Below are 27,235 nucleotides of genomic sequence, written 5' to 3'. Positions count from 1 at the left end.
TTATTCACATGATGATAGTCATCTTATCAAAACTGGGAAAGGAGAATCCACTGTCATCAAATGCTCATTGTTACTGGCCTACAAACCTACAGAGATGTTTAAAAGCAACTTAGCCACTTCTGACTTCAAACATATCTGAAAGGGTGACCACACATATCTCATGAATCAGTGACTCTTTTATAAAACATGGACATTTCACATGAGGTAATCTGTAGTTGTAGCCTGCTCTTTTCCCTCCTTCACTCCCTCCTTTTCTTCCTTCATTTTTTTTTTCTTCCCCAAGTATGTTTAAATCGTGAATTTCCAGGGAAAATCACTTACTAAGTTTTGGAGAATCATACACTGTAAGCTGTACATGACATCCTAATCTCTGCCTAAAAAAGACACCATTTTAGGGAAAAGTAAGTATGTTTTACACAGAAGCTGCCTGTTTGAAATACTTTCTTTTTCAATCCCAAATACCTTTCTTGTTAAGATACTACTGCAGTGTTTGGAAAGCATTAGCACACTAACAGATGCTCAGAATCAAATGACTTAATAGGCATAAACTTTTTTTTTTTTTTCAAATAATTGCAAAGCTTTGGTTTAGCCTTTTGCTTACCTTACATAGTTAATTACCTAGGCCTTAATGTTTACATGCAATGAGAGCATCTACAGCTATAAACTACATAATTTATAATTGATGTAAATGGGTGTTATTATGTCAATTAGGCAGCTGTGTCCTCCACCTCTTGGTAAACAGCTTTGAGTGATAAACTGAGTTTGCAGAGAGGTACCTTCTTTTCTTCATAACAGATAAAAATAAATTACCAAGGTAGACCAGGCTGTCCAATTGTTCTCTGGTGAGGTAGATGGAAAATCCAGGCCCTTTCTTTTGACCTGTTGACTGCAGCAAATGGTCAATTTCGTCACGCAGCACGGCCATAGCTTTCGGGTGCCGTAGAAGGTAATACATTGCCCAGAACATGGTTGGAACAGTGTTTGTCACAGAGGCCCAGAGCAAGCCTAAATGATGTGCTGGGAGAAAATAAGTGAAAAGGAAGATTAATAGCGTTTATTACACTGATTAGATTTGCAGTGTGCTAATTAAAAGATGTTAGGACACAGACCCAGCCAAGGATCAGTGCATGCTAATGAGGACCAATAGGCTTCTGAAGTCTAATTTTCTGCTTAATGAGAATAGTTTAAAATGTAATGTGTGTGTGGTGGGGGAGGGGAGGAGGGAGCGAGATAAGGGGAGTAAATGCAGCTTAGTTATACTCTTTCTCATTATCACCATTAAGTATCTTGCATTACCATCTCAGCAAAAAAAAAAAAAAAAATCAATTATCACAAAGGGTTGTTTCAGAGTAAAACATTTTATCATTAGCCAATTAGAAAGAGCATAAAAATTCTCAAGGTCGCCATTTTGTCTTTTTATTTCAAAGGTCTATTGTAAATTATTTTATTTTAGACAAGTTATCATTCAGAAGTTTCTTACCTCCTATTTCAGTGTCCTTGGGCATATAGTATTTCTCCAGGATATCATTCCTTCTTTGAACAACTTCAGATAGTCCTTGTAACTTAGCTAAGCTTTCTATTGTCAAGTCTTTTATCAGTTTAGTTCGAACAGACTTGAGGTTTCCTAGAAGCTCAATGGGTATGCCTGATGCTAAACGTGTGAATTTTTCATCAAATTTTAAAAAATCATCTTTTAACTCAGTAATAAATGTTTTCTTATCATCAGCAAGAACATTTCCATATATGGTTGTAAATGTCGTTTCGAATATCACTGAGTTGCAGAATGGCAACAAATATTCCGTGTTCCAGCTTGTGGTTTTTAAAAGTTGGGGTTCAAAAACTTGTTTCAGATTCTGCATTGTGCTTTCCATCAGTATGTCCAAATGCTTCCCTTGTAAAAATTGATAGGTACTATGAATCTCGTCGATGAGGTCAGAATCTGTTATCATCTTTTTGATAGAAAATACTCTCTTTAAGAATTTATTAGTAAATATTTGAAAGCTTAATTTTTGATTTTTTGCCACTGACGTGTAGTGGAAAGGATCCAGGATAAATGTTATATACTTTCCTAAAAGAAATAAATGAGAACATGAATTCATGTGGCCATACAACAAAAGAAAACAAGATATCTGAAATTTGAGAATATCCTACTCAAAATTAGAAAGACCTTAATAACTCATATCTCAAAAGATGCAAAGTACAATAAAAATCTATTTGATTCAAAACTCCACTACATGTTTCCTTTTAAAATGGAAGATAGTAGGAGAAGCCTAGAAGTTTGAAGTTAAATATTCTGAAATTCTTAATAACTTTCAAAAAGATAGCTTATTCTTCATATTTTATTTTAATGAACTACCAAGATATTTAAGTTATCTTTTAAATAGTCTCAACATTCATTACTTAAACATTTCTCATATTTTTCCTCAATAATAGAATCAGAAAACAAACAATTCAAATTGGTAAAGTATATTATCTTAGCTTTGATTAAATACAATTATTTTAACTGAAATGAAGATTTGGTGTGAAGCAAGTACTCACAAATGAACATCTAATTCAACACGAACAAGTCACAAATACCAATGTTTTCATTTTTATAGATGAGAGTATAGTAGGTCAGGGAGATTCACTAACATGTCTAAAGTATCATACTGATCTGTGATCCAAAGAAGATTCCAAAACTAGAACCCATCCATTCAAGCTTTCATGAATTTACTTGACATTTATTGACATCCAGGTACTTGGCTGAATCTCTTTCCTCTTAAGATAAAGATGTAAAGGAACCCCTGCATCATTATGGACAGTAAGAGAGCAGAGGCGGGGACACAACGAAGAGCAGCAGCAAGGGTGGAATCTGCTTCTGTCTGCCTGGAGTGATCAACAAGCGTTCTTTCAGGAGGTGACATTTGGCATTTTCCATATATTGGTCCAGAGTTAAGGTGCTGGTTAAAAGAACAGGTGGCTCCGAGATGGGACCTACAAGTCTTTCAAGTGGTTCTTATAAGAAGGCACACTAAGGAACCTGGCCGTCTGATGCAAAAGAGCTGCCTCATTCGAAAAGACCCTGAGGCCGGGAAAGACTGAGGGCAGGAGGAAAAGAGGGTGACAGAGGGTAAGATGGTTGGATGGCATCATTGACTCAATGGCTATGAGTCTGAGCAAACTCCGGGAGATAGAAGGACAGGGAAGCCTGGTGTGCTGCAGTCCATGGGGTCGCAAAGCGCTGGACACGACTAAGTGACTGCACTGCAACACCAGCAGCACCACTAAGGCACACACTCACACTACGGTCTAGCTCTCAAAACTGGCAGGGACCCTGGAGATTCCTGGGTGCAACCTGCCGCCGCCACCACCCTGGGCATTTACCAGTGAAAGAAGGTCAGGAGAAGCTAAAGGCCAGGATTGTGTTGCCATTTTTTAGTGGCAGAGCCTAGATAAGAAAACAGTCCCCACACTGTGCTTTTCCTGGCACTCTTCTCTTTCCTTCTCACTCAAAGGTTGCTTCAAGACTCTTGCTAATGAGAAGTCATATGCATTCAATACTCGATATTAGCTTTAATAAGGCTTCCTTTCCAAGAACACACATGAAATTTAGTTGATCCTACAAACTGTAATGCTTATGTTACTGTCTTCTAGAAAACGATAAATAATTGGACATGAAACTGTCAGATCATCTGTGCTCAGCTCTTCACGTCATCATTTCTGTGTGTTTGTGTGTGTGTGTATTTTCTTAGATAAACAACTCACTTATTATTTCTCATAACTCAAACAGCATCACAGAAATTAAATTCAATTTGGGACAAGTTTTATGACAAAGTTTTGAATAATTTTCCACTTAATCCTAGAAATAGGATAAATTGTTTTGCTTTTCAGTCTTAAGGCATAATTTAAAGTTTTAGTGTACATAAATATACATGTGCTACAACTTTTTCCCTAAAAATAAATTATATGACTTGAATTGTATTCACTCTATTTCCCCTTGATTTAGTTAATAAGGTGGGCCAATTCAGGAATGAGGGTAAAACTCGAGTGACTACTCATTCTGATCAGATCCTAAAGTTATATCTACAAAATAAACTGGATTCCCAACCCCCCAGGAGAGCAAAACTGACTCAACTGGATTTGGGCATATTTTATGACACCTGCTTTACCATAGCAGCTTAATTAAATAAAATTACCAGCATCTGCCTGACGAATAATTGAAAAAAAAAGAGTCAATTCTCTTATGTTGCAAAAGATATAATTTTAGGCAAGGCTGTGTATTTTCACAGGTGGTGATTCATACTTTTCTCTTTTCACTAAATGAAACGATTTTGCTACATACCTTCATAGATTTATTTTAAATTCGTCACTAAAATTCAGAGAATGCATAAAAGGCTCAGTTTGTAAAACATAATTTTAGAGAATAGTTGGAATTTTTTGTTACCAATTGTCTGTATTCATCAAAATCTAAGCAGAAAGACAAAACTGTATTCAGTCATGGCAGTAGAAGCCACTAGTCACCGACTTATTGGAGTAGAAGCTTCATGTACTTCAGAGATTTTTATCTATAATTCATCATGAATACACATGTATTCCCTCTCTCTCCCCTTCTCTATCTCACCTTGAGGGTAAGGAAATGGGAAGAAATTATGAGGTTAATATCAAATAAAAACAGTAAAAGCTAAATGTGGAAAACTGTGTCTGATTAGCAACCAAGTATTAATTGATTTTTAATAACTGCTTATTTTTTAATAGGCAGTTGTCACATAGGTTCTTTTTTAAAAAATTACTGATCAGTTTAATGCAATTTATTTGTAGATAAAATTCTCCCTCTTTTCAAGGCTCTTTACACTCCAGGATCTGTATTTTTTTCTCAGTTCTTATTCTGATTTTCTTCAATATCAAGGCATTATGCTTTACTGACTCTCTTATCCAAATAAGATGTGGACTGCTGAGTAAGACATTTTGATTCTCTGGATTTTAATTTTCAAGTGGGTTTGGAAGTACTAATAACACTGGAGATGCTAGCTGGCTTTCCAACTTTTAATCTTCAGTATAAACAATTTAAGCTAAGTTTTCCAAAATTAATATTAATTTAAACCATCTGTCCACCATCTGCTAATGTGAGATGCAAAACCAGAGTTTCTTTGTAATCTTTAATCAGACAGTTAGGAAAACACATATACATTCATAAAATGAATTAAAATTTCTTAACAAAGGAAATTTGAAAAGTTATTCTGAAGGCCATGGATTCTTGGAGCAAAATTAACTTTTGTTCCAGTGTGCTTTTATGTAAGTGAATGCTGAGTGTCAATAGGCAACTCATCTAGTTCACAAAGATCACAAGATAGAAACAATATCTTTTGCCATGTTTTCAAAAGAGAAAGGAAAGCTATCAGCAGTTGATGTAAAATATTGATTTAAAGAATTTCAAAGAATAAATGTCAAAATGAGGCTCACTTCTGCAAAATAATATATATGTGTGTGTGTATGTATATATACAAAATCATCCTTTTGAGCAGTAAATTTGAAATGGGGTCACATTTTTTAATATATTCTTTACCAAACATTTCATTGTCTTCCTTTTTTAGGAACTGGCTCAACATAAACATATTAACTCCATCATTCCTGAATAACCTGCACATGATCTGTTACTAACCTAAGAGCCGTTTCACTTCCTGCAAAATTGCTTCTTTTAGGAAGGTGAAGCAACGTAATGATAAGTATGTCACTAAATGTTAAAAAAAAAAAAAAAGTAATTCACTCTGATGTCTTCTGCACAAGAAGTTTGACATCTGGATCATTATAACTTGAATTTTGATGTTTTCATCTCAGATATTTGGTGCTGTACAGGAAGACCTCCAAGGGAATTCAGAACAACCATTTGACTATTTGGAATAGAAATGTCTATTCAATAAATAAGAGATAAACTACAATTTTATAGAAATTTTCCATTACTATCACCTTTTAATCTCCACATATACCTGGCTCTCCATTTTAAAATCTCCAGCTGAAAATATTCGTTGGAAGAGTGGACTATGAGCCAAATTTTTATTTGGTAAGGATGACCACATTATCCTCCCGCTCTTATTAGGGAGATTTCGCTAGCTGTTGACAATGATGTACAGTGGTGCTTCGCTGCGGTGACATCTAGGGAAAACGATTCCGCTGCACCACCACACAAAACCAATTAGAGAACTATTTTCTGCGACAGGTCACGAATTTACGTGGTTCCCCATGAAAAGATGTACCTTTTAATTTCTTTATTAAGATGACATTCGTGTCCCTTGAGACTTTTGGGGATGACAATCATTCGCTCATCATGAGAGAACATATACTCAGGGAAATCACATCATGGGACAAAGGTGGGAGACACTGTTTCCCGTTTAACATTTTCCAAATGAGCTATTTTGCCAACTGATCATTAGAAGCACGTACATGAAAAGGATTTCTTGACAGGGATTTATTCAAACTCTAGGAAGAAGCCAAAGGGAAGTAGTAGTATGTATTCAACTCTGGTTGTCTATTGTGGAGTTTAAAAACATAACCATGGTCAATAGATATTAGAAATTAAGATGAAGAAATCAAGTGTCAGCAGAAATTTGTTATTTTCTGAAAAGTGAATAAAATTATTCTAATCTGCCTTGAAGTTTCTGCTTAATCATCTGAGGTTATTTTTGTAATGTATTAGAAAGGAAAACTGAAAATGTCAATAATTTGTTGTATCTACTCATTAGAATATAAGGTTTACTTTTTAAAGTTAAAAGTGACTTTTTAAAATTTAATTTTTGTTTTATATTGGAGTATAGTTAATTTACAATGTTGTGTTAGCTTCAGGTGTGCATTTAAGAGATTCAGTTATACATATATCCATTATTTTTCAGACTGAGTTCCCTGTGCTATACAGAAGGTCCCTGTGGATTATCTATTTTATATATAGTAGTGTGTATATGTAAATCCCAAACTCCTAATTTATCCTTCCCCAAGAATTATTTTTTTAAGTGAAGAATATAGTTTTGTATTATGAAGCCAAGTCATGTCCAGCTCTTCGCAATCCTGTGGACTGTAGCCTGGCAGACTCCTCTGTCCATGGAATTTTCCAGGCAAGAATACTGGAGTGAATTGCATTATTCCCTTCTCCAGGGGATCTTCCAGACCCAGGGATTGAACCTGGGTCTCCTGCCTTGCAGGCTGATTCTTTACTGTCTGAGCCACCAGGGAGCCCTATATATAGAGGTATGTATATGTTAATCCCAAACTCCTAATTTATCCCTCCCCAAGAATTACTTTTTCTAAGTGAAGACATGTAATATGAAATGAATAGTTCACTTAGGCTAGAAGCCCCAACTATTGCCTTTATATGTGTTACAGTATTTCATCAGCTCTAAGGTACTGAGAATTTCCTCATTAAATATTTATTGTGAATCAATCTTTTCTGAGCTGTGAACTAAATGTGGGCAAGAGAGGAGTCAGATAATAATGAAGGGAAATAGATACTGTGAGTTAACAATAAAGTCACAATTTATTAAATGGTATGACAAAAGAAATACTAAGAGTGATTTGAGAAGAGGCATCAGACATAACATGGGGAGGTGGTAAGGATCACTGTAAAACACCAGTGCATTTGATAGGTATGTGGGGATCTGAGTGAGATCATACCTGTTGTCTTCAATTTTCTTGGAAAGAAACAAAGTTATCAGAGCCCAGTGATAGAGAGCTGAAACAGAGCTCCTATCTGCACACTCAGCCAGAAGTAGGAGGGCAGAGGAGTGTAGACAATCTAGTGTTAAAGATCAGCTTCCCAGACATACATGGGAGACAAAAGCAAGAAAAGGAATGGCCAGCCCAGGTGATAAGCCAATGGGGAAGACTGCGAGCGAACATGCTACCATAAATTTCTTCGCTCTTTCTAGATGTGCTCCTTTGCAACTCTGCCACTCTGCCCAGGAAGAAGTGGAGGTCTCTTTTCTTAGCCTTGAATCTGGGTTGGCCTGAGACCTGCTCACACTAACAGAATGTGGTGGAAGCAAGGTTCTATGACATCTGAGCCCAGGCCTCGAGAAGCCTTGCAGCTTTCCTCCAATCCTCTTGAAATATCAGCAGCCACATAAGGACATCATCTTGAGGATGAAACATCATGATGACAAGGAGGTCCTAATTGGCATGTGATGAGGTCATCTTGGGACATTTAGCCCCAGTCAAATGGCTCAAGCCACACAAGTGACCTGGGCAAGACCAGTTGTTGTTTCAAGGCATTACATCTGGGGGAGGTTTGTTATGCACCCAGAGATGTCTAACACAGTGGGAGAGCTTGGGCCTTAAAAGAAGATGATTTGAGTACATTCCAGCTTTTCCCATCAGAACCATGATGTTGGGCTATGTAGTGATCCTGCCATGTATATTTTTTCTTGTTTTGTAAACATCTTCTTGAAGTTAGAATCATAAAAAATATTTTTAAGTTAAAAATATTTTCTGGGCTTCCCTGGTGGTCCAGTGGTTAAAACTCCCTGCTTCCAGGGCAAGAGGCATGGGTTCAATCTCTGGTCAGGGAAGTTCTGCATGCCACATGGCGTGCCGCCCCCCTGCCCCCAAAATGTGGGCTTCCCTGGTGGCTCAGTGGTAAAGAATCTGCCTGCCAATGCAGGAGATGCAGGTTTGATCCCTGGTCTAGGAAGATCCCACCCGCTGCAGGACAGCTAAGTCCATGTACCACAACTACTGAGCCTGTGCTCTTGAGCCCAGGAGCCACTACTACTGAAGCCCGCATGGCCTAGAGCCTGTGATCCTCAACAAGAGAAGCCACCGCAGTGAGAAGGCCGCGCACCGCAATTAGAGAACAGTCCCCACTCGCCACAGCTAGGGAAAAGCCCATGCAGCAACGAAGACCCAGCACAGCCAAATAAATAAATAATCTTAAAAGGTGCATCCTGATCTGTGGGTGCTTGGGGCTCAGGGGAAAGGGGCGAGAATTGAATAGGGGAAATGCGGGGGATTTTTCAGGCCAATGAAACTACTCTTGTGACACCATAATGCCGGATACATGACATGATGCATTTTGGAACAGGACCCACAAAGGAACAGGATAAACCCAAGGAACTGGACAACACAAGGAGCGGACTGCAGAGCAAACCACAGACTTGACGATGTATCCACACTGGCACATCAGTTAGCACAAGTGTGCCACATTAGCATAAGATGTTCAGAACAGGGGGCGTTATGACCAGGGAGAAGAGGGCATATATGGGAACTGTCTGTATTGTCTGATCAATTTTCTCTAAACCTAACACTGCTCCATAAAACCAAGTCTGTTCAATGCATTCTGGCTTTTAAAAAAACAATGCTTAAAGGCAAGCTAAACCAAACCCAGTAACATGTGACAATAGGAGAGTGGTATTCCCCAGGCACTCTCAAGATAATTCTATAATTTGGTTTTTAACGTTAGGATTACTACACTCGAAAGCAACAGTTTTCTTTTGCATTGCTCTGCAAGTAAAATACTATACAAATAATCCAATTTTGCCTAGAGAAAAATATAACAACATTAAAGAATAGGTGAGAAATTATAAGTAAGGAACTTAAAAGAAATGTCATTTACCTCCAAGGAGAAGAGTGAAAATGTCGCCATACTGCTTTTGAAGAGTAGTCATGAAACCCAGAGGATCTTTTTGTAATTTCAGGGCTTGTCCAAAGTAAGGAAGCCAGCCTTTTATCAATGGAGGCTCACCACGTCTCCTATAGGGAAAAAAGAAGAAAGAAAATAAAAGAAAAAATTAAATCATTCTTATTTTAACACCTGTGGGTCATTTATCCAGTCTAGAAGTAGACTGGAAGAACTTCACAGCTTTTTTATTTTGCCAATTCTTTTATTCAGTGAATGCTAAGTCACTTCAGTCATGTCCAATGCTTTGCAACCCTATGGACTGGAGCTCTCCAGGCTCCTCTGTCCATGGGATTCTCCAGGTAAGACCACTGGAGTGGCTTGCCATTTCTTCCTCCTGGGGATCTTCCCAATCCATGGATAGAACCTGTCTCTTATGTCTCCTGCATTGGCAGGCGGGTTCTTTACCTCTTGGGAAGCCCTTTATTCAGTGATTCTTATATAATCTTAGACATGTATTTATTGAGCCCCTTCATGTGTGTGGCTCTGGGGCAGACAGTTCAATTTACAGTTTTTAGTGAGCAACATTTGTGAGAAATTGTGTCTTGTGAGACTCAATTGGCTGAAATGACAGACACATTCAGTAAACATTTTGCGTGTGAGCGCTCCTGCTGTGCTTCTGGGGGTTAGATGTCAGGTAGTTTAGTTGCCAAAGTAAAGCTCTTTGTTATCAGATGTCAATTAGACTGGAATTAAATAATTAGAAGAGGCAATTATTAATCTTGAAAAATCTTTTGTGTTGTTGAAAACAATAAAAACCTCAATCTTATCCTATGAAAGGTTTTTTTTATATTCTTTTATGAAGATTTTTATTCAAACTATAAACAAATAGGAATATTTATTAAATTTTACTAGATTTTTTAAATATATGAAGTATGTTAATGAATCATTGAAATATTGTGAATTAAAAACCAAGTTTCTTCTTTTCTGACCCATAATCCTAGCAAAACTGGACTTCAAAATTTCTTCTCAGTCATTTATTTGGTGAACTCAATCTGATTTAAAGTTAAAAAAAAAAAATCCAAAGCCATTTTATCCTACAAGGGATTAAAACAAATATTCAAGAGAACTCTGATGATTCCTCATCCCATCTGTGAAGATGACTTATACTACACACAATACAACCCATTTTGATTAATCACAAGATATTACAAGCTCAGATCTAATCAAAGACCAAGATTATGATCATACTCAGCACGGAATTTTATGTAGCTAGATTAACCCTATCAAAAGCTTTTGTTTTCCCACAACCCAATATGGTAGAATTAAACTTGAAAAATTTATCTTTATAGTAATTTACAAAATACAAGCTGTTGTTTAAACACATATACTTAGAATAGGAAGACAGGGAACACAACATAGAAACGTGTGTCTTAGGGGCTTCTCTGGGGGTCCAGTGGTTAAGAATCTGCCTTGCAGTACAGGGGACGCAGTTGAGGAACTAAGATTCCCTATGCCACAGAGCAACTAAGCTTGCTTGCTGCCACTACTGACCACGGAACGGAGATCCCATGTGCCACAACTAAGACCCTATGCAGCCAAATAAATAAGTAAATAAACAGATAAATAAAAAATTAAAAAACCCACCACCCCCTCCCCAAAAAGAAACGTGTATCTTACTCTTCACCTCACTCCCTGTTATTTTCTTGAATGCAACTCAGCAATGGAGACTTGCTTTTTTGAGAAATATAAAAGCGTATCAAGAAAATAATGTTTAACAGTTAAGTCCAAAGATTAATCAATAAGAAGACATTGCACATATGACTGGAAAGTAGGCCCCCAAGTTAGAAACGACCAAAGCTATTCATCAACGACTCTTTTGAAATTTGCAAGTGATTTAGTTCACAGAACTTCCTGTCAAAATATTAATTCTCTTCCTCGGTCTACTTTTACTCTGTTATGTTTAATGTTGCTTGAATGCTGCACTGTGACAAAGATTTTGAAAGGCTTTTTGTCATATCATAATTGAATGTAACTGATTTCATCCTCTGTGCTTGTCATCTGGTCAAAAGTCGTACATTCTTCACAGGGTTTCCGAGAGGGTAAAGGATAGAGCTCGGAAATCCAGAGGAATGAACTGAAAATTCAAAAGCAGGGAAACACATTAGGAAGCCATTTTATTGCTATTAAGATGAGAGGGTCATCATTTCTTACAGCTGTGCTCATTTGGGTAGAAATAAGCCTCAAGCTATTAAATGTGTATGTGTTAGTCACTCAGTCATGTCTGACTCTTTGCAACCCCACGGACTGTAGCTTGCCAGGCTTCTCTGTCCATGGATTCTCCAGTCAAGAATACTGGAGTGGATTGCCATTCCCTTCTCCAGAGGAACTTTCCAACCCAAGGATTGAACCCTGGTCTCCTGCATTGCAGGCAGGTTCTTAATTGTCTGAGCTACAGGGAAGTCCTAACTATTAAATACCATGTCACAGCTATGCATATTTTCAGGAAAAAAAATTAGAGTGCTGGTTCAACCTATGACCCTTCAAAGACAGTTAACAGAAATCTGTCTTCATCACTATATTTGTAAAAATTATTTAGGGAGGAAAGACATCATCATCACGATCCAGAAAGGCCTGTTGACACCTGGCACAGCACAAACACGGCTCTCTGTCTCTTTCATGCTCTGTGACTTTGAAAATGAAGTACCAACTGCTCACTGCTGAGTGAAGGGATAGGATGCTTAATGCTTATTGGGGATGCTCCAGTTCCAAAGCTTAAGAGGAACAAGTCCTGAAGCGATGGTGGGTCACCAACCTCTCCCCTCAAATCTACAGTCCATATCCCTCTTTTTCCCCCACTCAAATAATAAACACTCAAATACCTTCTTTACTATTTTGGAGACTACAAGATCATATCCTGTAAATTATACAACTTAAAGCTTACAAAGAATCTCAATGATTAATCCCAAGTTCTATGTAGAGACCACAGCATCACTGCTCATATGGTCTTCCTTACAACTTGTAGGACACATCTTAAAGTTCAGGCAAAGTGCCAGAATGGTCCAGACTTATCTGGAAGCAAACAGTGGAAAAGAATCTAAATACATAAAATAGCTATAGAATACAAAAGACATTAAAGACATTTCCCTTTGGTGAGAAAGCAGCACATAAAAATTTAAAAGTGGACCAATAAAGAATACTTGGTTTCTAATGATACATGAAGTTCGTCTTTATGCTACACCTTCCATGAAATAAACAAGGTAAACGATTTGACATTCCACATATTGTACCCCTGGACATTTAGAGCCAACACTTTCTAAAGCAGTCTACATGTGTCTAAGTATTTTCTTCTCCATTTTTCCCATGATCATTCTAGGCTAGGAATCTCAGCAAGTAGGGAGCAAGCCTGATACGTGCACAACAATCTAGGGAAAAAAAAAATTACATGTTGATGAAGTTTTTCTAGACAATACATTTGTATCAGGTCACCTAATATCTGGAACAGTACCTTAGTAATTTTTTAAATTTTTCCTAACTAATATTTTCTTTGTGTAGGTGGTTAAATTTCAGAAATTATACAACTAAAGGGCATTGCAGTATCTGATGATAATACTGATCTTTTGAACAAACTGTGCTGCTGAGCAAGGCACTTTTGAAGTTGCTCTGTTTCATGCTTCCCTGACTTATTTTGGAAACTACTTATTTGCAAAATGTCATCTGCCTCTTTGTGTCTCTTAGAACTGTATTCTTGAAAGATCCTCTATTCCGCCATTCTTTTTTGGCTCCAGTGGGGGCACCAAGATACCTAAAAATGTTCCTGCAGCTCTGAAAAGCAGAGAATCAACATGCCCTTTGGGACATTGTGGAGAGGGAGCATCATCGCAGGGTTGTAGATGAAAGGTCCCGAGGGAGCATGTGGAAGATGCGTTGGAGCAACCTCAGGGAGCACCCAGGTGGGGCCCAGCAAGCCCAGAACCATATGCCTCGCTTTCTCCAGAAACTCGGTGAGTTAAAATCAGCTGGGGAACTTCAGTAAGGGATGCAAAGGTGGAGGACTGCTCCCAAAACCCTAGCCAGAAGGCACCTCCGGGAAGCCGTCGATGAACCACATGAACATCTGTACAACAGGGCTCACCAGATCAACAGAAAGGAAGGGGAAGAGAGAATCCCAAATCTCATTTATTCCTGGTACAAAAGAGACCAAGTTTTAAAGGAGAAGTGACTGAGCCACTTTTCACTGGAAATATTCAGTGTTTTCTGCTATAAGCAGAAACAGGGGCTCAGAAATCTGAGTTCAGGTATAAAGAATTAAAATTACATTTCTGCACATCTGACTCATCCTAGGAGACTGCAAATCCCATATGCTAGCTATGTGTAGCTAGATGCTCAGTTTTTTCACCTGAAAACGAGAATAAAGATACTCAGTTTAGAGATTCACCCATCAGGCTGAGGTAAAGTATTAGAAAGTAGCTGGTACACAGAGTATGGTTAGTTTTCCCTTGGGAGCAATAAAGATGTCCTTAAACTGGTGAATGGATAGACAAACTTCTATATAAGTCCATATGTATTGGAACAGTATTTACCATATAAAGAAATAGCTATCCTGTCCTAACAAGACTTGGAGGAACCTTTGACTGCATATCGCTAAGTGGAAGGAGACAACCTGAAACGGCTGCATACTGTGCAACCACATGACCCGGAAAAGGTAAAATGATGGCTATCTGCTAGATTAGTAGCTGCTAGCTGTTAACAGGGAAGGAGGACAGAATGAATAGGTGGAACACAGGAGCTTTAGGGCAGTGAAACTTATTTTGTATGTCACTGTGATGGTAGATACACGTCATTATACATTGGTCAAAACCCACATAATATACAACACAAAAAATGAACCCCTATGTAAACTTCAGGACTTTAGTAAGTAGTAGTGAACCAATGTTGACTCAGTTGTGACAAAGGTACCACACTGATGCAAGATGTTAATAAAAGGGATGTTAAAAAAGAGTGTTGGGTGGGTCAGGAGGGGGTTGTGGGAACTCTGCAATTTCCTCTCATTTTTTGTGTGAACCTCAAACTGCCAGATAAGATAAAGCATATATATAATGAATTTTGAGCATGAAATATATTATCAGTTTCCGTTTTTAAAAGAAGCTAAAGAGATTTTTAAGATAGGCAATTCGAGGTTTTAGGATTGGTCATGTAAACTGACACAATTTGCCACATTCTCTCTCTTTTTTGAGGAGGCAGGATGTGGACCATTTTATAAAGTCTTTATCAAATTTGTTATAATATTGCTTCTGTTTTATGTTTTGGTTTTCTGGCCAAAAGACAGGTGGAAACATAGTTCCTGGACCAGAGTTTGAACCCCTACCCACTGCATTGGAAGGCAAAGTCTTAACCACTGGACCACTGGGGAAGTCCCAATTTTTTTTAAGAGTAAAGAGTTCTGGAAACCAAAACATGAGACTATTGGCTGTGGATGATTCTCATTCATGTTAGGTACATTTCTTCCTATGACCTAATAAGGAGCCACTCTTACGGGACTCCAACCATATTTAAGACCCTTCCCGGACTAAGTGTTTTTGTATCTTTTAGTTCAGGAAGCTGGTTTCCAGTGACCCGAGGGACTCTGACCAAAGTTAGTTTCCTCCTTGGCATTGTGGGGTTTTGGGCAATTTTGTTTGCTATTATTTTTTATTTCACTTTTTCTTTATTCTTTTTGATTTTCCTCATTTTCCTTTTATTTCTTTTTCTCATTTTCCTTTTTTATTCTTGACCCCATTTTTTAAAAATTCACTTTTCTTACTTAAAAATACCAGTTTGTTAATAATTGCCATTCAACTTCATTTTTGTCTAGCTCTGTGTTTTGACTCTGTTATAAAGATCAGCTTTTCAGGTGGGCTTTTGGGGATTCTCTTTTAAGGTGATTTGGATCCAGTTTTTCCCCAGCGTTTCTCCATTTTTAAGCTGACCTCAGGGGCACCTTATCTCGACAGCAAAGGCAATCTGCTTCGAGGCCTCTTGCCTCCATCTCTGCTGAGGAGAAGACCCATATGGGCAACGACTATTGACAAGGTTACCTTCAGCAAGGTGAGGTGGCCTTGGCACATCCTGATGGAGGAAGAGGTGGCTGTGAAGATCATTCACAAGAGCCAGCAGGATTTCTTGGGGCCCAGACACTGTCCCACAAAGTCAAGATAATGAAGGTCTTGGGTCACCCCAACATCATGAAACTATCTGAAGTGATGGACACGGAGGAAACACTCTGCTTTGTTGTGGAGTGTGCTGGCAGAGGAGGGATGCTCCATCAACCAAGGGATCGTGGCAGCACAAAAGAGAAACAGGCCTCAGGCAATTTCTGCCAGAGAATGTCCACCAGACAGTATTGCAGCTGGACAATCCACCCTGGATGCTGACTTGAACATCAAGGTGGCAGACTCTGGCTTCAGTCACAAATTCACCTTTGGCAATAAGTGGGATGCCTTAGGTGGAAGCCCCACCCCACCCCCTTGAGCTGTCAGCCCCTAAATTAAGATGGCATTGCAGCAGATATGTGGGGTCTGAGTCATTCTTTAAACACACTGATCACACAGATCCCTGCCTTTAGATGGACAGAACTTAAAAGGTACAGAAGGAACGTTACTGAGTACAATTCACCGTATCTCCTCACTGAATGTGAAAACCTGCTCAAGAAATTTCTCACTCTCAATTCCAGCAAGGGAGGCACTTTGCAAAGCAAATCATGAACTTTCCCTGGATGCCTGCAGCTCAAGTAGATGGGAAACTAAACTGCAGGACGCCATCCCCTGACCTTCCCAGGGGGCACTACTAGTAAAGAACCCCCCTGCTAAAGCAGGTAGACATAAGAGAAATGGATTCCATCCCTGGGTTGGGAAGGTTCCCTGGAAAGGGAAAATGGCAACCACTCCAGTATTCTTGCCTGAAAAATCCCATGGACAGAGGAGCCTGGAGGGCTATCGTCCATGGGGTTGCAGAGTCAGACACCACTGACGCGACTTAGCACACACGCACTCCCCGACTACAATGTTCTCGGTGGCTCGCGTTGGTGGCATCCCCGGCTCCACAGTGTGAAGAAGGGTGACAGCAATGACATGGTGCAAAGGAATCAGCCCTGAGTCCTTATCCACAGACAGAGGCATTCATCTCATAGGCCATGCACACTTACTTCTCAGAGAAATTTGTTCACAATACACCTTTAAGTGAATAAAGCAGTTAAGTAACCACAAGCACAACAGAATAGTATTATTTTCCTGAAGAAAATATGGGAATGGAAATGCAAAGATGGGCTTTCCCGATGGCTCAATGGGTAAAGAATCCACCTGCAATGCCGGAGTCACAGGAGATGTGAGCTCAATCCCTGGGTCAGGAAGATCCATTTCCCAAGGAGGAAAATGGCAACCCACTTCAGTACTGCCTGAAAAATCCCAAGGACAGAGGAGCCTGGTGGGCTACAGTCCAAAGGGCTGAAAAGAGTCAGACATGACTGAGTGGCGAAGCACACATAAATGCAGAGTCTAGTCTGCTCTAAGATGTTAATGGTCACTACTTCGGGGTGGTGAAATTACAGAGATTTGGTCCTCTGGTCTTCTGACTTGCAAGACAGAAACACAGTGCTTATGAAAATTATGCGTCATTGGTTTTGTTGAACATCTCTCAATTTGGCTCGTCTGATGCTTTTGCATGATTAAACTGAGGTTGTAACGTGTTTTGGAAAGAATCCCACAGAAGTGTGCCCTTCTCAGTGTATTGCTTTGGAAATTTAAGAAAATGCTATTTTAGTGTGAACATGAAAACCAGGTGCCCAGGGCACCATTTTCTAAAAACCAGTTGATGAGGACTTCCCTGGTGGATCAAGGGGTTAGGACTCTATGCTTCCACTGCAGTGAGCAAGGATTCCATCCCTGGTGGGGAGAACTAAGATTCCACATGTTGAGAGGCCAAAAAAAATTTTTTTCTTAATGTGTTTAATTAAAAAAAAAAGAAGCTGATGGCAAAAACTCTACAAATAAATCAAGTGTTAGTCACTCAGTCCTTTCTGACTCTTTGCGACCCCATGGACTGTAACCCACCAGGCTCCTCTGTCCATGAAATTCTCCAGGCAAGACTACTGCAGTGGGTTGCCATTTCCTTCTCCACAAAGGACTCAAAGGCTGATTCTAAAAATGAGCACAGTGTTCCCACTGTGGGGGGTGGCTGGGAGGGTGGAGGTTCACCCTCAGCAAGCACAGAACTCAGTACCTCCCTCCCCCTACCCGGTTCTATCTCCTCCCCGACACCGCCAACCACAAGCCAAAAAGGAAGAGTAGACGCCAGGGATCAGACTCTGTGAGTGTACAAAGCATGGATGCACGGTGCCACCTAGATCCCCTGCTACTTCTTCCAGGGTCCAGGCGACCTGCAAGTGAGGCAGGCAAAGTTGGCTTCCGTGATGGTCACGGGAAGGGGAGTGGTGCCTGTCACAACTAAGGTGCAGCTGTCGGGCTATGACACCTTGATAGCTTCTTCAAGGCTCCACTCAGAGGAAGAAGCGTCGTGGCTCCGAGGACACTGCCTCCACCCCTCACAAGACTCCAGTGACTCTCATCTGCGCAGTAGAGAACAGGTTAACTTTCCCCGTGTAAATGATAAATCATATGTCCTTCAGGACTTTCAATTCATATGTTGTACATGTATGATCTGCTTAATATTTGTTTACTGCCAGAAACAGATCTCCTGTAATCTCTTTTCAGGATGAGCATTAATCCAACGCTGTCTAGAAAAATTATACAATTCATTACCATAAGTAATCTCCATTGTACCCTGTGCTTAACCTTCATTTTTTTCCCCAGTCCGATAATCTTGCAAATCCACTGGTGCTGTGTGATTGGCATCTGGTGTTCACACAACCTCTGCCTCACAAAAATAGATGAAAAATTCCTGGATAAAAAAATGCAACTTTTCAGTCTATCAGCGATTCTAATCTTTGCTCTTTGGTAAATTTTGTTACCGCTTTAGGATGATCTGGGGGGTCAGAAACAAGACCCTTTATTCTTGAAATGTTTTGCCTCTGTCAGGATGACAACTGACTTAAAAACCTGACATGATTTCTCAGTAGCAAAGATATTCACAGTTTGAGCACTTTTGATAGAAGCATTAAATGTAATGGCAACGTAAAAGCAACCAATGCTCAGTGGTCACCAATTTCTCCATTATTAGCATGGAATCAGAGCAAAACTAACACTAACATGACTAGATGTATTTTCACACCCCAGAGCATAACTCTTCAAGCCATATTCCAGTTGAATGTTTACCTGTCAGTTCATCTCTGCAATCGTGTGATCTGAACAAAGCTTTGTTTGTACAGTGTGCCTTTCTGAACTCGATTCCATTAGCAGATTTATACTAATGCCTTCATCAAGTGAGTGATTTATAAATGCTTCTTGGGCTAAAGAAGAAAAACCACATCCATATAGGATTTTACTCCGAGAAGTCTATGATTGAGCCTTTTTTTTTTTTTTTAAAGCTAGAAGAAATGCCCAGGTTGGCACCAGGGAACAGTAATGTCAAGGCATATTTCATAAAACTATAATTTAAATTCAATGCAATCCCTGTCAAGCTACCGGCCACATTTTTCACAGAACTAGAACAAATCATTTCAAGATTTGTATGGAAATACAAAAAACCTCGAATAGCCAAAGCGATCTTGAGAAAGAAGAATGGAACTGGAGGAATCAACTTGCCTGACTTCAGGCTCTACTACAAAGCCACAGTCATCAAGACAGTATGGTACTGGCACAAAGACAGACATATAGATCAATGGAACAAAATAGAAAGCCCAGAGATAAACCCACACACATATGGACACCTTATCTTTGACAAAGGAGGCAAGAATATACAATGGAGTAAAGACAATCTCTTTAACAAGTGGTGCTGGGAAAACTGGTCAACCACTTGTAAAAGAATGAAACTAGATCACTTTCTAACACCACACACAAAAATAAACTCAAAATGGATTAAAGATCTAAATGTAAGACCAGAAACTATAAAACTCCTAGAGGAGAACATAGGCAAAACACTCTCAGACATAAATCACAGCAGGATCCTCTATGATCCACCTCCCAGAATTCTGGAAATAAAAGCAAAAATAAACAAATGGGATCTAATTAAAATTAAAAGCTTCTGCACAACAAAGGAAAATATAAGCAAGGTGAAAAGACAGCCTTCTGAATGGGAGAAAATAATAGCAAATGAAGCAACTGACAAACAACTAATCTCAAAAATATACAAGCAACTTATGCAGCTCAATTCCAGAAAAATAAACGACCCAATCAAAAAATGGGCCAAAGAACTAAATAGACATTTCTCCAAAGAAGACATACGGATGGCTAACAAACACATGAAAAGATGCTCAACATCACTCATTATTAGAGAAATGCAAATCAAAACCACAATGAGGTACCACTTCACACCAGTCAGAACGGCTGCGATCCAAAAATCTGCAAGCAATAAATGCTGGAGAGGGTGTGGAGAAAAGGGAATCCTCCTGCACTGTTGGTGGGAATGCAAACTAGTACAGCCACTATGGAGAACAGTGTGGAGATTCCTTAAAAAATTGCAAATAGAACTACCTTATGACCCAGCAATCCCACTGCTGGGCATACACACCGAGGAAACCAGAATTGAAAGAGACACATGTACCCCAATGTTCATCGCAGCACTGTTTATAATAGCCAGGACATGGAAACAACCTAGATGTCCATCAGCAGATGAATGGATAAGAAAGCTGTGGTACATATACACAATGGAGTATTACTCAGCCGTTAAAAAGAATTCATTTGAATCAGTTCTGATGAGATGGATGAAACTGGAGCCAATTATACAGAGTGAAGTAAGCCAGAAAAAAAAAACACCAATACAGTATACTAACACATATATATGGAATTTAGGAAGATGGCAATGATGACCCTGTATGCAAGACAGGAAAAAAGACACAGATGTATATAACGGACTTTTGGACTCAGAGGGAGAGGGAGAGGGTGGGATGATATGGGAGAATGGGAATTCTAACATGTATACTGTCATGTAAGAATTGAATCGCCAGTCCATGTCTGACGTACGGTGCAGCATGCTTGGGGCTGGTGCATGGGGATGACCCAGAGAGATGTTGTCGGGAGGGAGGTGGGAGGGGGGTTCATGTTTGGGAACACATGTAAGAATTAAAGATTTTAAAATTTAAAAAATAAAAAAAAAATTAAAAAAATAAATAAATAAAATAAAACCTAGTTGAGTCTCAAGCAGGCTTCCTAATGACCACAATATTGGAATACCATTTTTTTTTAAATGAACTTGACCCTGGGCTAAGCAGGGCATAGGTCCAGCCCTTATCTGTTCCCATGTTCACTGCTACAATGACTCCTGATTAATCTTGCTACGCTCTGGGGCTCAGATCTGGGTTTCTGCAGACAATCACCAATTTGGTGACTTTGACCAACTTAGTTATCTATGCTTCAGTTTCCTCACCTGTAATACTACTGTACTTACACCTAAAATACTGCTTACTGTATACCTGAAATACTACTGTACTTATACCTGAAATACTACTTACTGTATACCTGAAATACTACTGTACTTTCCTCATGTGGGATTTAAATAAGTTAATACACATAAAAGAACTGAAGACAATGACTTCAGATAGTAAGCACTAAGTATTAGCTGCTTTCATCGTCTTCACCATCATTTTCATATTACTACTGGGATCACTTACAACATAAATCTAATCACCACTTTCTCCTAATTTCTCTTTCCTAAAAGTTTTCAATAGAATACCATTTTTTAAGACATTTTATTCTCATTTGCTGGCATACTTTCTTTATTTGCCTAATTTCCATTTTAGTATAGTGCTGCCATTTATGATTTTCAGACAAGGAAATGGGGCACCAGAATCACCCTCCTACATTTTTCAGGTTTTATATCTCTGAATAAACACACTCAAAAGAACAAAAGGGGTTCAGAAGAGCTCTGGAGCTTAGGAGGAAGCCAGTTAAGAATGTTGAAATGGCCTGCTGCTGCTCCTGCTAAGTTGCTTCAGTCGTGTCCGACTCTGTGCGACCCCATAGACGGCAGCCCACCAGGCTCCCCCATCCCTGGGCTTCTCCAGGCAAGAACACTGGAGTGGGTTTCCATTTCCTTCTCCAATGCAGGAAAGTGAAAAGTGAAAGTGAAGTCAGTCAGTCACGTCCGACTCAGCCACCCCATGGACTGCAGCCCACTAGGCTTCTCCGTCCATGGGATTTTCCAGGCAAGAATACTGGAGTGGGGTGCCATTGCCTTCTCCGTGAAATGGCCTAGATAATTCTAAAAGAGGGAAATCGATTCATAATGGAATGTTATTTCAACTCCTTAATTAAAATAGAAAACCATGCAACTGTATTTGTAATTTCTGAGATGATCAGTTGTTAATTTATTTCACAGACAGTATTTGATTGGACTCCATGGAAGAGATATCAATTCCATTAGCTCATCATTTCTTATATTTGATTAAATCATTTGACTTTGAAACATTTAATCAAAAATCAGAACCTACAGTTGTGTGAAAACTAAATTTTACAGAGAACTAGCCCAGAGAAGACAATGGCAGCCCACTCCAGTACTCTTGCCTGGAAAATCCCATGGATGGAGGAGCCTGGAAGGCTGCAGTCCATGGGGTCGATGAGGGTCGACACGACTGAGTGACTTCACTTTCACTTTTCACTTTCACGCATTGGAGAAGAAAATGGCAACCCACTCCAGCATTCTTGCCAGGAGAATCCCAGGGACGGGGGAGCCTGGTGGGCTGCTGTCTATGGGGTCGCACAGAGTCAGACACGACTGAAGTGACTTAGCAGCAACTTAGCAGCAGCCCAGACAGCCTTGGTAATGACAATATAGAGACAAATGTCAACAACACAGAAGTGCTTTGTCAAGTTATCAAACGATGGTTTATCAATTGAAGCCCATGAAGAAACCAAGTTCCAAATTCTGACAGCCAACACTAAAATAATCAAGCCCAGCTTATCAGAACCATAGGAAAGGCAATTCAAGGGTACTCTGGTTTGCTAAGGTGGGAAGCTAATGAAAAGCCTGTGGACCATACACTGCATGGTGTATATAATGCAATAATACAAAACCATATCTTAAAACTGGGTAAAACATTAACATACCAAAAGCCAATAGTAGCTGTACATTTGTAACACAGCATAGCACCAAGAAAGGCAAAGTTTTGATCTTGTCATGAATTAGAGGGCATTTAGAAAGGAAAAATACCATTCTTTTCCAAACACTGGTTCCTAACTTTGGTTGCTGATTTTAAGTTACTGCATAAAAGGAATGGATGACTACTCCAGGAACTCCATTATCACTAACACTAGAACATAGGACGTAGAAGACATAAACAGATTATTTGCAGAGAGATAATTCTAATAGTATCCTGCAAATTTGAAAGTTCTATTAAAGATAACCTTTGACATATTTTAAACATATTATTGCAGTGTCCTTTGCACAAGTTGTTCCTGTTATGTAACCTTCCCCATGTTCTGTGAAATCAACAGTGTTTTTACCAGGCACACTGCTTAGGTAGTGTTCAATTGCTTTATTTCTGTCTTTTTGCCTTGCTTTCTCTGTACCCATCACTAATTCTTATCAATCTCTTTCAGTCCTCTCTAAAATCACTCTCAATATGGTCAGACATATGGTCCTGTAATTTTCATATAGCTCCTCTCCTATTTTCCATCAATTTTTATTTTGCTCCAGTCAGCAAGAGACTTTGGTGATTTTATCCCTTTCAAAGATTATTTTATTTCTACTCTTAGATTTCTAATTTGCAAGAGGTCTTTTATGCTCTCTGCTAGACCTTATAGAAATCACATTTAGTTCTTGTTTTATAAATGCAATTTCCTCTCCTATGTTTCTAAGATGACTACACATAGTTTGGGGGGAATTTTTCTGTCCCCAAGTTGTCTCTTTTTTTTTCTGTTTCTTTGTCATAGTCTCTGTCTTTTATGATGGAAGCTTTCATCAATGGCTCATGAACTTAGCTTCCTTTCACATTTGAAAACAACGCTGTGTGTGTGTTGGTGAGTCTGGTGGACTTCACCATATCACGATTGGAAGGGGGCCTCATCATTTTAATGAGCTGCCTTTCTACCAGTTAAGTGGAGGATGTTGTTATCTTTGATGAATTCTAATTTTGCTTTAGGGACTTTGGGAATAGAACATAGTATATGCACACATATGCAAATCTGTTTCCTATAAATAGTTAACATTAAACAATTTTTTGAATTTTTCTTAATTCTATTTTTTGTGGCGATTATTGCCAAAGTCATTTGGAGTAATATTTGCAGATAAAAAATTTTTTAGAGTTCATTTCTATTTATGGAGGTGAGAACAGATAGGCGATCTTATATGAAAATGTAGTGTTAACATTAAAAGTCAGAAAAGAGGAAAAGATGATGGGGTGTATAGTTATACAAGTTTCAGGTAAAATTCCAGCGTGAAGTAAGGGATGCTTCTAGCTCGCTGCATTGTTTCCAAACTTACTCCAATACTCCCATCAATGCTATTATCTTGTTTCTGACGCTTGGAGGATTAGCGGGAATTGGCAGAGAGAACTGAGGTACTGATAAGACTCTTCTTGTTCATTTGAAGAAGTATGTGTGTGAGAGAGTGTGTGTGTGTGTAAGTGAGCAAGTACACATGTAACTGTATTTTGAACTTGGACCTGCCCAAAGTGATGCCAATGTCAGTAACACATTTAATTCTTTGCACAGACCACCCATCAGAAGGCAAATGTGCTAGCTCTCAGTAGAATAATAAGCATGAACAAAAACAACGTCAGGGTTAAGGGAGTCGTGGCTTTCTGAAATCAGGTTTTTCTCTTTTCTGATAGGTTTTTCACTTGCAATGAGCCCAAAGGTGATAATGCTATAAAGTAAATAAACATAAGATGTTATCTCCCATAGGGCAACTTCTGTTGGTGGCTAAATGAGCCAAGATGAAGAAACACTTCAAATTAAAGACTCAGCTGGAGGAGCAGAGCAAAGAGCCTGCTTAGCTTGAAAGGAAGTCTGGCACCTAGCCACTGTGATTCATAAACTATAATGTAATAGACTTGTATGAACAAAAATCTCATTTCCATATTCAATACTGGTTACCTGAATGAGCCTTATGAGAGCTAATTTTTGGAAACAACATTAATTCTCTGGAAATAAAATGAGCCACTTGATACCAGCCAGAGTATGGTAGCAAAAGGGTTTCAAGCCCCACATCCCATCCATACCTTTTCTCCATCTCCACATTCCAAGGGGTATCTCTAGAAACTTAGGAAATTGAACCTTAGTCTAGTTTAATGTCGGTTTGTTTGTTTTTTTAATCCCCACTGGCAGATGGAAGTAAGTTGTTTGGAAGCTAAGTCATGTCTAACTCTTTGTGACCATATAACTGTAGCCCACCAGGTTTCTCTGTTCATGGGATTTCCCAGGCAAGAATACGGGAGTGGGTTGCCCTTTCCTTCTCCAGGGGACGTTCCTGGCCCAAGGATGGAACCTGAATCTCCTGTGCTGACAGGCTGACTTTTTACCACTGAGCCACTCAGGAAGCCTATAGATCAGTTTGAAACAAATTGCTATAACATACATTTAATTATCAACTTTCATATAAATCACTAGGACATATATTTGCTTTATACTATCATGCATGCTTTCACTCCTGAAAACCTGTCACCTTAATTTGGCCTCTGAGTCACAGAAGATCCTAAAATTGTCTCTTATCTGGTCATACCATTCCTTTTAGGTGCCAATAATTTCAAATGAATTTTGGCTCTGCGTAGCCATCTCAATTACCTGGGTCAGCCATTCATCAATGGATCAATCAATTCATTAATTCAAACAATTACTTGGTACTCAATCTGTGTCAGATGCTGTTTGAGGTGACAAGGACACGAGGAAGAATAACAGACACAGGATCTTCCCTGGGAGGGCTCAGTGTTCCGGAGCTGAGGGTCAGCTATATACCTGGAGATAACCCAGATGCACTGCCATGTAACGGCAGAGCTCATTACCAATTACGGAGTTATGTGTTCTGACTTATAACTCACTTCTTAGTTTGATTCCGTTTTTCTGAAAAGCTTCTGTACTTTATTTTTCCTTATCATCACTCTGTTGAGTTTAAAACCCTAGACCACATATCTGCTCCTCTACCCTGTAAATCTGGTTTGCATACACCCTCAAGAAAGGAATATTGTTACTTAACTGAAAGAATGATATTTAACAATTGAATCTACCTTGGTCACATGAAATTATGCTCAGATCCCCACATAAACATGCAACTCCCAGAGTGGTTTATTCACCATCCTGCAGGATGTGTTCACATTTTTTTTCAACACATTATTTAACTTCAGTGCTTGTTAAGGGGTGTTTTGATGGCCCTTCTCTCATTGCTATCTCTGTGAAGCGGGAAATCAGATTATTTGATTCAATATTTGTTTTGTTCTGGCCTCTGCTAATCACTGGAAACTTCATAACTTTTTCTTCTGATGTAAAATACTCATATCACAAGCAGGTTATGTCAAAGGTATTTAGTGAGAACTAAGTATAGGAATACTTTTCCTATGTTTGATCTAGAAGATAGAATACTATACACCTTTTCTCAAAATTTAATTCCCCAGAAATCCAATTTCTGCTAAATGAGATATGGGAGATTCAAGTGATTAGTAAATTCCACACATTAAAACAATCAACTGTCAGTCTCCCAGAGTAATCTGAGATTTAAAAAATAATAGTCTGAGTAGTACCTTCATGCCAATAAGTATTAGCATCAGCCTTCCATGCCCACATGCTCTGGAATCTGTGTGTATGCTGCTGCTGCTAGAGTTGCTTCAGTCATGTCCGACTCTGTATGACCCCATAGACGGCAGTCCACCAGGCTCCCCCGTCCCTGGGACTCTCCAGGCAAGAACACTGGAGTGGGTTGCCATTTCCTTCTACAATGCATGAAAATGAAAAGTGAAAGTGAAGTTGCTCAGTTGTGTCCGACTCTTAGTGACCCCATGGGCTGCAGCCCACCAGGCTCCTCCTTCCGTGGGATTTTCCAGGCAATACTGGAGTGGGGTGCCATTGCTTTCTCCAATCTGTGCATATGTTTAGAATAAAATTACTTTATACTTTAATTTCAAAATAAACAAGGACATAAGTTAACAGAGGCTTCTCCCTACTAACACAACTCCCCAAAGAAAGATATATGTTGGGTGCTCAGTATAGGTCAAATTTACTGAAACTTGTGTATCTGTTCCTAATAATAAAATGAAGCAGATAGGCAAAACTAGATGTATTACTAAAAACTGCCTTCCTGCCTTAAAAAATAATTAGAAAGTCATGGATCATGCCTATATAGAAATATTTAATTTTTTACACCAGGGATAAAATCATTTTCTAACATAGCCTGGCAAAGATTTTTTTTAAGTTTTAAATTATAATAGCTTTGAAATTTATTTTTTTTAATTTGGACCTTCTGAGACACTTATACTTCAGTGTGTAAACTAATAGCAACAGAAAATTTGCTAGTTGGCCTTCATGAGGCCTTTTAACCAGATAAAAACGCCTTATTCTAGAACGTGCCTGAGAATTTCCT

The 27,235-nt window shown here is 39.1% G+C and overlaps 1 protein-coding gene across 1 annotated transcript in view; it reads right to left on the bottom strand.

The window, feature by feature from the left end:
- The window catches only part of LOC102191152 (25-hydroxycholesterol 7-alpha-hydroxylase), a 175,385-nt gene that overhangs the window by 23,155 nt on the left and 124,995 nt on the right, over positions 1-27,235 (bottom strand). The window contains exons 2-4 of the mRNA XM_018058457.1: positions 9,575-9,711; positions 1,481-2,068; positions 811-1,017 (exon numbers count right to left, since the gene is read on the bottom strand). Coding sequence (XP_017913946.1) covers positions 811-1,017; positions 1,481-2,068; positions 9,575-9,711 — 932 coding nt within the window. The remainder of the gene's footprint in view (positions 1-810; positions 1,018-1,480; positions 2,069-9,574; positions 9,712-27,235) is intronic.

This window comes from Capra hircus, chromosome 14, assembly GCF_001704415.2.
Source record: "Capra hircus breed San Clemente chromosome 14, ASM170441v1, whole genome shotgun sequence".
Taxonomy (NCBI): Eukaryota; Metazoa; Chordata; class Mammalia; order Artiodactyla; family Bovidae; genus Capra; species Capra hircus.
Note: the sequence above shows the minus strand (reverse complement) of the source record. Positions and strands in the feature narration are given on the sequence as shown.